The sequence below is a fragment of the Sturnus vulgaris genome, chromosome 1 (assembly GCF_052056855.1).
Source record: "Sturnus vulgaris isolate bStuVul1 chromosome 1, bStuVul1.hap1, whole genome shotgun sequence".
Lineage (NCBI taxonomy): Eukaryota > Metazoa > Chordata > Aves > Passeriformes > Sturnidae > Sturnus > Sturnus vulgaris.
The window spans coordinates 59,791,899-59,807,018 of NC_142243.1; the positions used below are offsets into that span (position 1 = coordinate 59,791,899).

At 38.9% G+C, this 15,120-nt stretch overlaps 1 protein-coding gene across 1 annotated transcript in view; it reads right to left on the minus strand.

Moving 5' to 3' along the window:
• Nucleotides 1-2,844: 2,844 nt before the first annotated feature.
• The window catches only part of POU6F2 (POU class 6 homeobox 2), a 324,363-nt gene continuing 312,087 nt past the window's right edge, over nucleotides 2,845-15,120 (minus strand). Inside the window, exon 11 of the mRNA XM_088167824.1 lies at nucleotides 2,845-3,405. Within this exon, the coding sequence (XP_088023950.1) occupies nucleotide 3,405 (1 nt within the window). The 3' untranslated portion in view covers nucleotides 2,845-3,404. The remainder of the gene's footprint in view (nucleotides 3,406-15,120) is intronic.

A 15,120-nucleotide genomic window follows, 5' to 3' on the forward strand; every position in this document is an offset into this window, starting at 1 on the left:
AGGCTAAAACTTCTTTCTCAGAGATGAGAAGCAATACATATATTTAAGAGAAGTGGGTAAGATGCTCATCCTTTTGCTTTTTTCTGAAACTGAAATGGAAGAGATTTTAAGCATCTTGCACAAAGATCTTTACAGAAAAATAACATCTCTCCTGATGATTTCTCCATTAGAAATGCTTCATTACTGAAAACATTGCTATATGACCTGAAAAATAATACCTTTTACCTTTGCCATTTCAGAGACAATCACAATTTGAGAGTTATTTTGTTGGAAATAGTTTTTTTCCCCCTCTATAAAATAGCCTTTTGGCTTTACTTTGATTAAAAGAAATATAAAAACTTTTCCTGGCCTAATGGGAAAAGGTTTGGAAAAAAACGCACTAGCTCTTCCTTTGGTTTGGCTACCAAAATCATAATATAATAATTGCATTTTTAGACATTTCATTCCAGATAGTACTTTGTTGCAGATCTGACTGTGCAAATTTCTGATTGATGGATCTCTGTCATTGTCAGCTCTAAATTCAAAAGAGGACAAAAAGAGTAGAAGAGGAAAATGTCTTTAGAAGAGACTGAGCCTGGCTGAATCAGGACCTAAATTCCTGAAAACTGCAGTTCCAGAGCATAATACAAGAAATATTTTTGGAAAATACATATATAAACTGAGGCACATAGAAGTAAGAGGTCCATATACAATTTCAGTAATGATATTAAGTAATAAATCAGTAATAGTTGTTCCTGAACACTAACAATAGAATATTATTTCTCCATTGTACTATTTCAGGAATACCTTGGAAACCACAAGATAAGTGTTTTGTGGCCTCATCAAAAAGGTTAGGGTGAAGAACCCTTGTGTGAAAAGTTTTGAGTGATAGAATATGTTTAAATTGTTACAAATGTTTATAAAAGTGCTTCCAGGCATAAGGATGATGACTGAAATCATACACAGGAACAGCTGAAGATAGCTCTCGTATTGTTAAAGAACTCTTTTCTTGCAAGTTTTTTTTTCTACTTTCATCTCATTTTCCAGAGACATTTTGAAAGAGGACTGCTTCTTTTCTTCCTTGTTTTATGAAAGTGCCTTTGTACATTAGTGAAGTGCTTTAATAACACGCACTTTGTAAAAGTCAAAAGTGCTCTATTATCCATAAGTATAGAAGTAAATAGCACTTGTTTTAATTGAAAACATCAAACTTTTGCAGCTCTAAACACATCAAAGACACATCCATTTGTGCATCTCTTCCAAAAGGTGAATTCTAGTGCTTTTAGACAGACTAAAAAAGAATCAAGCTTATTAGAGCCATGAGAAATTTTCAAATTGAAATGCCTTTCAACCTTCAAGTGGTTAAAATATGGAAATGGTTAATGCACTTAGCATGTGAAACCACTTTGAAAGAGTGAGGGGTTTAACCAATTATCCCTATCAGCTGAGAAGTGCCAACTGACCATAGACAGTCTTAGGTCAGTCTGACTTCAAGTAGCACGTAGTGGTTTACATTTTAATGAAACAGTTTAATCTGTAGGTTAACTAGCAAAAGAAGATTTAAGCTGTTGTATTTTACTTTTCAGGAGCATGCAGTCAGCCTGTTGCTGTGGCTTGATTGAAGGACAATACAATTTTGAACCACTAGAACTTGACAGTTCTTCAAGTGTACTTAAACTTTATATACAAAGAAAAGTAAACTGATTTGTTTAGTGTCAGTGTAACAAAACTATTTCTAAACTAATTTATCTTTCATCCTTCAAGACAAAACTTAAATGGCTTAAGGAGTGCCATTTAGTTGGTCAGTTATTAACTTAACCTGAAAGAAGATGATGTCTCACCATGGGGGTAAAGAAGTGGCCAGAGTGATTTCTAAGACAAATTGAGTTACATTAATAAAGCTTTTGAGACCAGATGAGGACTACTGGCTCTAGTACAGACTGGGGCAAATGATGAACACAATCACACAAACATGCCTTAACAAGTTACCATCTGTCAGCTGAGCTCTGGTAACTGACTGTGATTAGATTTCATTTTGATAAAAAGCTAATGGAAAGAGGACAAATAAAATAAAAAATCAATCATATCCCCAACCATCAAAATAATAATACAATTTTAAACATCTGTCCAGGACTTGACCTCCAGTTTTCTTCAGGTTTCTTGTCCCTTAAAGGGTGAGTCTTCTTTTTCAGAAGCCTCCTGTCCACTATTATTTATTTGTATTATTATTTGCTTAGAGGCCTGTGTCAGGACTCCAGCCATGTGGTACCAGCACATTCTAGTTATTGTCTTGTTTTGATTGACAAGAGTAGCAATAGTGCTTGAAGCCTTCATAGAGTAACATGTCATATATGAGCCCCTGATGTAATTTCCACAGTAGGCCTGTACTGTGGCCTTAATGGTGTATGGATGCTTCCACGTGAACAAAGTCTCCTCTACACAAACTTGGAAGCAACAGTATGAGGATCTATGTCACTGACAGAGAAAGGATGCTGCAGAGAAGGGTACAAGCAGAGATAATATCAAAATTGAAGTCTCCCAATTCTCAAAATATGGCTACTGATAATAGTTCCTTGGTCTCTATACCAGCAATAGAATGCAAGATCTTCTCTAACTCTCGAAAATTAATAAAGCTTAGGAAAAAGGAAAATATATTTCTTATTTAACAGAATTACTATCTTTGTAATTTCTTAGCCTCCTGCTGCTGCACTTTGAAGTGTGGGCACGATTAGGTATTACTTGAAGAGTTTTTACTTGTTTTCAGATTTCAATCTAAAAATGTATCTATGCAGAATACAGACACTTTGGAAAAAATTCTGTTACCTCAGAGTCAGTAGTCTAATATTCTTTACTTCAAGCAGCCGTGCATTTATTCAGGGTATTGCACACAGCACTGAGAATGTTCAACTAGCATCAGTCTTTATTATAAGGGGAGCAAGCTGTTGCTAAATAATAAACCACATTTAGGACTCTTACTTTAAATCTACTTAAAAGCAGGTTGAGTCCCCAACAAGTCCTTTTGAAATGAGTGGTGAAGGACCAACTGTTTTTCCAATTTCACATCGAAACTGCAGTAAGACACCTGCATTTGGACTTCAGAGCTTAATTTCATGTGCTCTGCTTGATAAACTATATTATTAATTTATTATCAATCACCCCTATGTAAGGATACAAAGAGAGTAAGATATACCATGTGACATATCCCATACAGTAGGCAATTAGGGAGAAGAAAAGATCAAAAAAATAGAGTACACTTTCTTGTATGCATCCTTTCAATTTTCTTTTCTTGCTTTGTGTCACACCAAAAGTGTAATTTATTTAGAAGAATATCTATTTAATGAGTTTAGGTTAATTTGCAGCTAAAAGGCAGTCGAATTACACTGTAGTGTTCTGTTCTTGCTGAAGAATTGTGGCACGGCATCATATCTGAAAGAAATAGTTGCAATAGATTAATTAATGACATGATACATGTAAAGAAAATATTGTGGAAAGATGAAGTGGTCATGGCCAGTTTAGTAAAGGTGTGGTGTGGCATAAGTCTACAATTACCTTGCAATTTATCCCAACTCATATGTACTCTAGCAATTCAAGATAACTTATTGGTAACTCTGGTTGCTAATTAATATTACTAACCTGTAACTTAAGTACTCAGGTGTAAGCAAAACAAAGAATTTCAGAAATGGGCTGCCAAATATCTCCAAATGTTTACTCTCCCTTCTGACTTCTACTGCTATTCTCTTTCCACCTCACATTTCTTTCTTTTATTTACCCAGTTCATTGTTATTCCCTTATCTTGAGGACTCCTTTCTGCAGAGTAAGAATTATTGTTTCTCATGACTCAATATGCCACAACTGTGGGCTCAGGAATGCAGGCACAAATCCTTGCATATCTTCAGCATTGCTGACCTGGGACTGGCATTGAGTTTGTACCAAAGGTGTAATAAAACACACTAGATTCATCCTAGCATGATTGAAAGATTAGAGCACACTAAAATCCCGTGCAGTTAGTTGGGATATTTTAATAGTTAATTGCACCAAGCTGCCTATTTTCTATCTCCTTCCTTGGAGGCCCTTAGAAGTGTATAATATGAACTTACACCTTAGTCATATCAGTGGTAGGTCTGGCACATTTATGTGTAATTAGACAATGTATAGCAGCTTTCCAGAAGTTTGCAGCTACGAAAAGAGAGTAGTTCCATTTCCCTTGTGCTTTGTTTTGGCCGTGATACTTCTCTGGTAGCATAATTAGCCAAATTCAATTTACTAATTCAGTGGAAAACTGATTGAGGTACCCTTGATCCACTGTATTGATCAATGATCTGGGTGAGTGGAGTGCAGTTAGATGAGAATCAGAGGTGGCAACAGAGTGAAGGACTGAACAGCCAAGGAAAGGTACTGGAGGCAGTAGAGGTGGGAGCAGAAGTGAGCCCTTTTCAGAAGCTGTAAGCTCTCAGAGGTGCTCAGATTGTATTGCCTTACCCAGAGTCATGGGCTATGTGACTGCTGAAGCACTTTTTTCTTTCCTTTGGTGGTGATGTGGCGTGTACAACACAAAAGAGAAAGCAAGCAGAAAGGTGATGTGAATCAGCTCTTGGGAAATCAAGATCTTAAGGTGCTGCAATTCTTTCTGCTGGGGCTCTGTCCATGACCTCCACAACAGAGGGCTGTGCTAATGATCTTGATTTCATATTTGCAGTAGACTGGGAATATGCTCTCCAAAGTTACAGTTCTGACAGCATGTGGTGAGTTACTGAGCCTTCTTGGCTCAGTCCTGTTTCTGGGTATAACAATACAGGTATGCCTGACTATACAGCCATGACAAGCCTGTGAAAGGAAAGGTTTCTTGTTCTGACTGGAAAATGAGCTCCTCAGAGCATCCAGGTGGTTTCATTCTCCAAGAGCCAGGTGAAACAGCGGCAGACTGCTTCTGTCCAAGGGAGAGAAAACACCAAAGCTCCCAAAGCAAAGCTAACATTGCAGAGCACCTATCAGGGGGCAGCCATAGCAGGCTCCTAAGAGACTGGAAGGGGAATTTGCTGGCCAGGAACTGGTCCCATCATTCCTGGGAGGTGTGAGCAGAGGCTGGGAAGCTGGGTTCATATTAGATTGTCTGGCAGGTTCATGTTGATAAGAGATATGAGGCTATGCCAGGACATTGGCCAGCTCAGTGCCAGGGCAGGACTATAGGGAGCTGGATGTCAGCACTGCTGAGACAGGGACTGATGGCCCCAGCTGGGCTGAAATGGGCTTGTAGGCAGGGGCAGGGACAGTAGGGTCTGTTGGTGCTGTTGGGGCATTAACTATACTGGTCTTTGCACAAGTCCACATCCTTGAGAAAATAACCCCCAAATCAAATTGATAAACACTGAAAATGCTGCCATAATTTCTCCTCCTTGAAGGAAGAATGCCTAAACCCTAACCTGCCATCTTGCCAACCCTGTAGATTTTCTCCATACTTACTCCACCTACACCTCCTGAGACAGCTACTCGTTTTCAAAACTCTTTGTTGCTCAGAAATTGCAGCAAAATGACTTTAAAATTGCTTCTTCAGTTTTCTGTGTGTGCACACACCCAAGGCAAATGCTAATTGCAAGATATCAGGGTGATTGTAAGCAGTGTGGAACCTAATTTTCTACTATGTAGACATCTATGTTTGTTGCATGCTTTAAATGTCAGCACCATTTTAACATCTATAGAAGCCTGTAGAATTAATGATGGGAGAGATTCTTACTGTAAATGTATTGGAAATGGCAGCATTCAGTTACCTGTAAATGTTAAAACATTGTCTACTGAGAGCTGACAAAGACAATCAGCAGATGCATGCTTTGGTTTGTCAGACGTTCAGCCCCTGAAGTCCTGTTTCAGCTCACTTTGTGTTCGTCTGAATGTTATTCATGGTGCCAAGAGGAGCCATCTGGCCCAAGATTATAGTGACTTCTGCCCTTGGGAAGGGAGGGGGGGAAGCTGTAAATGCCTGGAGATAATCTGAGGGGGCTGCAGTCACTGGGGCTCTGGGTGGAGATTGCTGTGTGACAGTGCTGCAGGGGTGTGCCCTATACCGGGCTGTTCAGATAGGTGGCAAGGAAACTGTTGTAAAGGTTTTCGAGGAAAGATAACAGGGCAATCTGTCTTTCTGGGAAGCAAAGGTGGAGCAGGTACATGAGCTTTTGTCCAGCAGTGCCCTGACAAAATGCAAACAAAAAGAGTTTTTATGTTTCTGTACAACCTTCCAAGTGGCTGTTTGGATGAAAAATGTCAATGTTCCTATAGCTAAGTAATTTATGTACTTTTCATGTTTCTATTGTTTTAGATTGTATTGGGTAGTGGAGAATAGCCATCAGCCTGTATCATTCAGAACCAGTGCAGATTACTTTGAGTAACTCCCAGTAGTTACAGACTGTCTCGACAGGATAATTTATGCTTGAATTTTATTCATTTCATATCATAACTTGCAGTTCACTACTGAACCGGACTCTTCCCCTCCATCTGAAAGCAACCCAGACCTCTTCTGAATTAAGAGTCTGAATATGCATCTGGGTTCTTTTATATCCAAGAAAGAGGCTTCCACTAATTATCTTATTTATGGTTTATGCAACATCTCTCAAGGTAGCTAGTGAAGACAGTGCATCTGCCACTGAAGACTTAGTGTGAGTGACTGAGTTTTAGGCTTGGATCATAAAGACAGCACTGCAGCAAAAATCCCCAAATGTCTTTAGAAAGCAAACACAGAAAGGTCACTAAACAAAATTCACTAATGAGTTCCAACACATATGCAAAGAAACATTTTTTACTAGTTTTCATTCAAGTCCCACTCATTGTTTCCTACCATTGAAACTACTTATAGTATATTCTCACAGAGCATAAGAATTTTTATTAATTTAAAACTCTTCTAAATCTAGGCAGGTGTACAAATATCCTATCCCCTCTCCTCTTTCAACATCCCACACACCCCTGACAACAAATCTCTGTGATTTTTCTTCCAAGAGGATGTGTAAAAAAACACTTTGAAAAAAGTTGTTAGACTTTTTTATGGTTATTTTATGTGTGTATTTCACTTTGCTGCAGGCAATGGCAGAAGAAAGAAAATCAATCCATATTTGTGCAGAATGAAAAGATGAAAAGAAAAAAAAACTCTTCCAAAATAATTAGCTGTGTGGTACAAGGAATGGAATCATCAAAAATACTTGACTTTTTATCCTGCTGCTGCTGCTGCTGCTACTACTGCTGCTGAGCCCTTAAAATACCCAGACACATTAAGAAAAATAGTTAGGTAGGTTTATTTTGGGGTACAGGCTGCTCTTGTTCTGGAGACAAGTAAATGCTAGCCTTTTTCTGAAGCCTGAAACCTCCCCAGTTCTAATTTTGGAGTGAGTGGTTTAAAATGCAACTGAAACCAAAAATAACATAGCAAGGCATTTCTTTAGACAAAGATTAAATGGGTCAACCATTCATTCAGTAATTTCTTCAAATGTGTCTGCAATAGCTACAGATGTAAAGTGTTATGCATCTGTCTCCATGTCCATGGCACGTTTGTGTGTGCATGTATAAATACAAAATTACATGTATTCACATAAACATTAGCATTTGTGTGACTCTGTATTCCCATGAACATACGTGGCAAATGTGGTTAATCTTGCATCTCTTCCAAAAGGCTCTGGAAGCTGCAGAAAGGAAATGGACTTGCATTTAGTTTGGCCAGAATGTAGCTGAAAAATAGTTTATTAAAAATGTGAAGACTTCTGAATGACTTAAACATACAGCTGTACTATGACAGTGCATTAGCAGTGAGTAACTTCAGTAGGAAAGATTAATATTGCTTATAAAAAGCCTGGTGTAGAATGTTTGTAGTGCTGCCAGCAACACTGTATAGGAGGTGATTTTTTGGTGCCTGGCAATGATTTTTGCACAACGTACTGTGTAATCATTGTCTACAACGCACTTTTTTCTACCATAAAACCTGTAGAAGGAATAATATGGCCCTCATTTTTTCTCTAGCTTCTAAGGAGAACTCTAAAATATATACCTCGTGGCAGTAGTCCATAAACTCCAGTTGTGCTCAGGCACTGTGCAATCTGAGGCTACCAAGATCAATAAAATCATTGAACCTACAAATATTTCTACAGCTATAGTTCTGTGAAAAGTTAGAGAAGCATATATATCTATATGTAGGAAAAATAGACAAAGAGGATGTTGGTAGGAGGAGCAAAATCTGCTGGATTTAGATTGCAAGAGAATTGCAGGAATGTGATGTTTATGGTTTCATGCCAGAGCAGTATAAATTCAAGAGATGCAATACATTCAGGAAATGGATTTAAGGCAAATGGATGACTGACTCTGGCAATTGCTAATAAGACATAGAACGTTTCCTGCCAAGGTCACTGATTTTACTCCATTTCATTATCAATTATTAAATATCTCTTCCTCTTATTATTAGTTTACAAGTTGTTTTCACAGGAGGGACGCCATTTGGTGTCCTATGTGAGGTGAATTGTTGATGATGAATCAGGCTCAAGGCAGAGTAGTATCTGTCACAGGAAAATTGTTGTTACACCAGTAGCAAGCTCTCACTCTGTCCTGACTCTGTCAGGAGTCTCAGGAGTGAGGACAAGGTCTATGTAGGGGTGTAGAGCTTGATGATTTTTTTTCTCTCTTGTTGTATGTGCTATACTGCATCAATGAGAAAGGTGGGTCTAGATTTTTTCCACCAGGCTGATACTTCTCACCTGCAATGAATCTCTTCCCAGCATGGTAGCAGGGAGTGTAGTAGGGGGTCACCAGTCAGCTCTTTACTCAGGCATGCTTATATCTAGGAGCACCTTACCTCATTAAATAAGAATTATTAATTTTAATTTTTCTTCTTCATCACAATGATAACTTAAATTGGAATTTAAGAGACTGAGAGGCAAATAAGAGATTTGATAATATTAAAAAAACGTTAAAAATAATAAAGAAAAAGCCTAAACTACTATACTGATATTACTGATATGGAGAAAAAAAAAAAAAAGACCACATTTCAGAGTTCCTTTTTTCCTCACAGAATTCCTTATCTAAGGGAAATTCTCTGAGGTTCATTAACAAAAATACAGATATTTCCAGCAAGTCAGTCCTCAAACAAATAGTTTTCCTTCCAAACAGATACAGTATATTCTTCATGTTGCTAAAGGTGGAAAAAAAAATTCAAATATTACTGAGATTATGTGAGCAAGCAGAAAATTTAAAGCACAGTCATAAGGGCCTTCTCTAAAGGACCTGATGAAACTCTAAGGCAGTGAAAGGTTATCTGCTTTTTGTGGATGTAGATGGGGTGAGGGTTTGGATACACCTGTGCTCAAGCACGGTATTTCTGTGCTCAGCCTTTTCCTTGTTCCATTTTATTGCACCTTTGCCATTGGAGCATTTTGTGTGATTGCCTTGCAACCAGCTGTGGTCATAGAGAAGTGAGTTGCCTTAAAAAGTTTGAAAACTGTTTCTTGAGGTTATCCCGACTAAAATGAGATAATGAATTATAAGAAGAGATTATCTGCTGGAAGATATGAAGAGACAGTTTTCAGCCCTTAGGGGTAGGGATGAGAAAGGGGCATAGCAGACAATCCTGCTGTTTGCAGAACACATTTGCCTATTCCAAGAGAAAATTATGGATGATCATCTTGTGAAGTTTGCTGCCTAATGGATCTGGATATGAATATTTTGGGGAAGACTGTACCTGAGGGTTATATTTACATATATTTATATAGTATATTATATTATATATAAAATATATATAATATATATTATATTATATTTATACCTCATAACCAGTATCTACAGGGATGCTATTTTCCTCTCCGCCTTCCATTTAATCATTTTTGCAGTGCAAGAGGAATGGGGTGCTTTTTTCAGCTAGAGATTTTCTTCATCCTAAATTATAATAATATATCTGCTACATTGGAAATTGAAATTACAGACGGCTTTCTTTTAAAGACAGTACCTTTCCACAGTAAGGAACAGTATTACAGGAAGTCAAGGCCTATGTACGTGTTGTGCTGGGAAAAGATTTGTACCCATTTCTTATAATTTCAATGCATCCCGGCAAAGTTAGCATCTCTGAAAAATTTAGGAGAGGGCTTTGTGAAAGGAAGGATGTGAGACCAACACTGGTCCTTTCTGGTATGCCTGTTCCAAGACATCAGTGGCTGGTCTTGTGAATCACATGAAAGTTATGAACAACTTCCAGCACCAAGAAAAATGAAATATGGTTTCCCAGGATATGCATCTCCTGGTGGCTTGTGAGCTCAGAAATATCGTTCTTCCTACAGCTAGGGTTTTTAGAAGGACTGTTTTTCTCCTTGTCCAAGTTAATTCTCACTGGTGTTCAGTAAGGTTTACTTACTCACGTTCATAATGTGCATAACTTTATTTGCCCAGCTAGTTAGTGATGCTTTGATGCTGCCTTCATAGATACATTTAGTGACACGTGTAAGTTTTCACAGGATTGGACCTACCCTGAGCATTTGTGAATCAATACTCTTATTTATCATCTTTTATGGCTCATTCATCAGTAAATCTTGATGTGCCCTTTATTATTTTTGAAACACAAACTCAGAAGGGACTGTATCTCAACAGGAAAGGTATGTGCATGTTTATTCTGAAATTAATATATCTATTTCTGTTTTGGCAGCTGACTGCCAAAAACACTGCTGAAGATAATCTGGAGAGGAGCTTACTTACAAGTACTTACTGCAGCCTTTTTCTCACCTGGGAGTCCGATCTACCTCTTTTTTCTCTAGGCTATTTTCATTTAACCTGTAGTTATCTATCTTCCTTATGTCAGATTTGTTTGAACCTGGCCAATCTTTTAAAGCATTGAGGTTAAAATTGTGTGAAATCTAAGTAGGTAAAGAAAGAAGCGTGCAATGAGTTGTTTCTTTATGATACCAAGCTAGCATGGCTCTGTAAACATTTAAATACATCTGGGTTGCTGAGACATGATTGGACTGACAGGAGATGCTGACTTTGCATATAGGCACATTCATTTTTGCATATTAAATAACTACATATTTATGTAATTAATTGAATAATGTAATTATTAATATTACATATATAATACATTTATAAATTATATATAATTTGTGTATGATATATGATATATGATATATGATATATATTATTAATATAATTATAAATAGGAAAAAACAAATCTGCACATAAAAAATAAGTAACTACACTATGTGATTCTTTGAAAATGGACATTATCTTCCTGCCCTCTAAAAACTAGGAATGATTGCATATCAAAAAATATTTAAAATTAGCTTTAAGGAAATTATTCCTATTACTCCAGTAAAATAATCTTAGCCTCAATATTTATCTTTTTAAATATGTAACTTGTTTAGGACAGTCAGGTTTCAACTTTAGTGTGAAATTCTGCCCATTTCCAAATACTTGTCATATTCCTATCTTCAGCTGATATTTGGGGCCACAGGACTGCTTTAGATACCACACCTTTAGCCACAGCAGAGGAAAGTATGTTGTACATAATACAGACTTCTTAGAACCCTGATGTACAGTGAGTGTATGCTCAGCTGGTACCAAGTTATTGTTAGACTTTTACTGCAGTGTGTGGCTGCTCCAACACATTAGGAAGAGACATGGTCCATCAGTTCTGCCTTTTCTTTCCTTTTTTTTTTTTAATAAAATAATTTGTGTTTTTTCCTTTTCAGATATGGTCTTCATTACGTATGCCTATTGAATAATTTCTTTGAAGGTATCATTACCTGTAAAGTGTTTATGCCAATGTGGATTTTGGATCCCTGCTCTTTGTGTTCCTCACTCTGGATGTGCAGTCCACCTGGTGAGTTTTGATCCCCAGATGAGCTGATAAATCTTAGGGCCAGGTTGCTGGTGCACGTGCTTGGGATTAATTATACCACTGACACAAAATGGTGGTGTAAGTTCTCCTTATTAGTGGTCAGTATGGAAATTTGTTAGGGTACCTTCAGAAGGAAAGATCTTAAATGAAGTGAAAAAATAGAGAGTATGTTAAAAATAGCTAATGGGTCATACTCTTGCATTTATTCCTCTCAATATTCTCCTCAATGTATCCCTCATGTTCCCCTCCAGATTATTTTCAGCACTGTTTTTGGCAGTCAACTGCTGAGCTAGAAAGAGCTGCATTAATTTTAGAAGAGACACACTCATACCTTTCCTGTTGAGATGCAGTCCCTTTTGAGTTGTTTCTGTTTCAAAAATAAGAAAAGGGCACATCAAGATTTACTGATGAATGAGCCAGGAAAAGTGATAAATAAGAGTATTGATCCACAAATGCTCAGGGTAGGTCCAATCCTGTGAAGACTTACACATGTCACTAAATATATCTATGAAGGCAGCATCAAAGCATCACTAACACTAGCTGGGCAAATAAAGTTCTGTACATTATGAACTTGCAAGATCAGTCTCTTTAGATTCCACAACCAGAAACTGAAAATAGCTGCTGCTTTTCAAGAGATAGCCACTTTTCTTCAGCTGCTTTCAACCTGAATAAATTGAAGGGTGATTTTGGAGAAAGTTTCTCCCAAACTCCAAAGTTTGTTCCTCTGTTTAAGAACATATAATTGAGCTGTAAATGTCAAAAGGACAGAGGCAAAATGGTAAAAAACACCATAGTGCCTTCTTTGCAAAAAGAAATCAAAGGATCTTGAGAGTTTTGTGTTCTTTTCTTTCACTTAATAGTTAAAAGACAAGTTAATAGGTTTTAGAGAAAAGTATCAACAGTTAATGAGGACATGAGGAGTTAAAAATTAATAGCATTACTTGGAATTGGCTGATGCAGTTCCCAAGCCATTCTCCATGATACTTGAAAAGTCATGGCAGTGAGGTAAGTCCCAGGTGACTGGAAAAGAGGAAATATTACGCTTTAAAAAGTGTAGAAAGGAGGACCCTGGAAGTCACTGACCTGACAGCCCTAACTTCTGTGCCTGGGGAGATCATGGAACAGATCCTCCTGGATGCAGTGTTAAGGTACATGGAGGACAGGAAGCACAGCTTCACCAAGGGCAAGTCTGGTTTGACCCACCTAGTGATCTTCTAAGATGGAGTGACTACATCACTAGACAAGGGAAGGATTACAGATGTCATCTATTTGGACTTCTATAAAGCCTCTGACACTGTCTCAACATCCTCCTCCCTAAACTGGAGAGAGATGGGTTTGATGAGTGGACTGTTCTATTGATAAGAAAGTGTTTGGATGGTTGCATCCAGAGGGTAGAGGTCAATGGCTCAGAGTCCCAGAGGACATCAGTGACAAGTGGTGTCCATGAGGGGTCTGTACTGGCACCAGTGCTATTTGATACCTTCATTAATGACACAGACAAAGGGATCGAGTGCACCCCCAGCAAATTTGGCAAGGACACCAAGCTGAGTGGTGCAGTTGCCACACCTGAGGGATAGGATGCCATCCTTAGGGATCTGGACAGGCTCAGCAAATGGCCCCATGGGAACTCTATAGGGTTTAACAAGACTAAGTGCCAGGTGCTGCACCTGGTTTGGGACAACCCCCAGTACCAACACAGGCTGGGGGAAGAGCAGATGGAGAGCAGCCTTGGGAGAAGGAGCTGGAGGTGCAGGTGGATGAGAGGCTGGACATGACCCAGCCATGGGCACTCACAGCCCAGAGAGACAAACGTGTCCTGGGCTGCATCCAAAGCAGTGCAGCCAGCAAGGCAAGGGAGGGGATTCTGTCCCTCTGCTCCTCCCTGGTGAGACCCCACCTGCAGTGCTGCATGCAGCTCTGGGGTCCCCAGCACAGGAAGGACATTGACTTGTTTGAGTAAGTCCAGAGGAGGCCAACAGGCCAAGTTGAGGGATAGAACACCTCTCCTCTGAGGAAAGGCTGAGAGGACTAGGTTTGTTCAGCCTGGAGAAGAGAAGGCTCCTGGGTGACTTAATTGCTCCCTTCCAGTACTTGAAGGGGGCCTAAAAGAGATGGAGAGGGATCTTTTACAATAGCATTTGGTGACAGGACAGGGGAGAATGGATTTAAATTGAAAGAGAGCAAGGTTCAATTAGATGTTAGGAAGAAACTCTTTCTTGTAAGGGTAGTAAGGTACTGGAACAAAGAACCCCAAGAAGCTGTGGATGCCACATCCCTGGAAGTGCACAAGACCCAGACTGGATGAGGCTCTGAGCAATCTGGTCTAGTGAAAGGTGTCCTTCCCATGGCAAGGAGCTGGAACTAGATGAACTTTAAGGTCTCTTCCAACCCAAACCATTCTCTGATACCTTGATTAAAAACTAACCAAAATGACTGAACATAAGCACAAGTTCTTCAGTGAATTTCAAAAATAAGTGAGGCAGAGTTTAAATGCTTCCTCCAGCAAATCCATGCTTTTGGGACTATTCTGTCTCTGCCAGGAGTGATTGCAAATTGCCACACAATTCAGATTTGTACAGTGTCACCATCTTACAGTCTTCTAAGACCTTCAGTATTCTGGGACCATTTGAGGAACTTTTCTGGGGCCATGAATGACAGAGGACATACAGGGTTGGGTATCTTCCTGTTGGTGGTATTGATGGATAAATTGAATGGAGCATGGATTTTTCTCCATTGAAAGCCAGGATCTCATTAGCTGAACACTAACATTATGTGATGTCTGAAAGGAAGGGAGTGACTCCATCCCTGATGAGCTGATTGATGCTCTGGTGGTGGAGGCTGGATTTTAAGCCACACCACAAAACCAGAATCTTGTGGTCTTTAAGGACTGGCCCACTCATGTAGTCCCTACCACAGTTTTATTACCACCAAAGCCATTTTTTGCTGACCATCGATTTGTGATGAGTTTGTGGCCTGACCCAAGATCCATCCACACCGAATGTGTCTGTGATCACACACACAACCCTTGGTCTGAGAAATGATTTGATACGAGGACACTGATTGTAAGAAGTTCAGTGTCCAATAAAAGGAAAATCTCATTATTACTTGAGCTGCTACATACCCTCCCTGAAGCTGCTGTGGCAGATTATACAAGGCTGTTGCAGGCATTTTAGAGAAACAAGGGCTATTGGGGTCTGGATTGAAAACTACAGTAATGGCTGGTGGGCTCCTGGTGGCTTTTCTCAGTCCTGACTGCTGTTGTCTGTCCATAGTGTGGCAAAATGCAACAGTAAAGG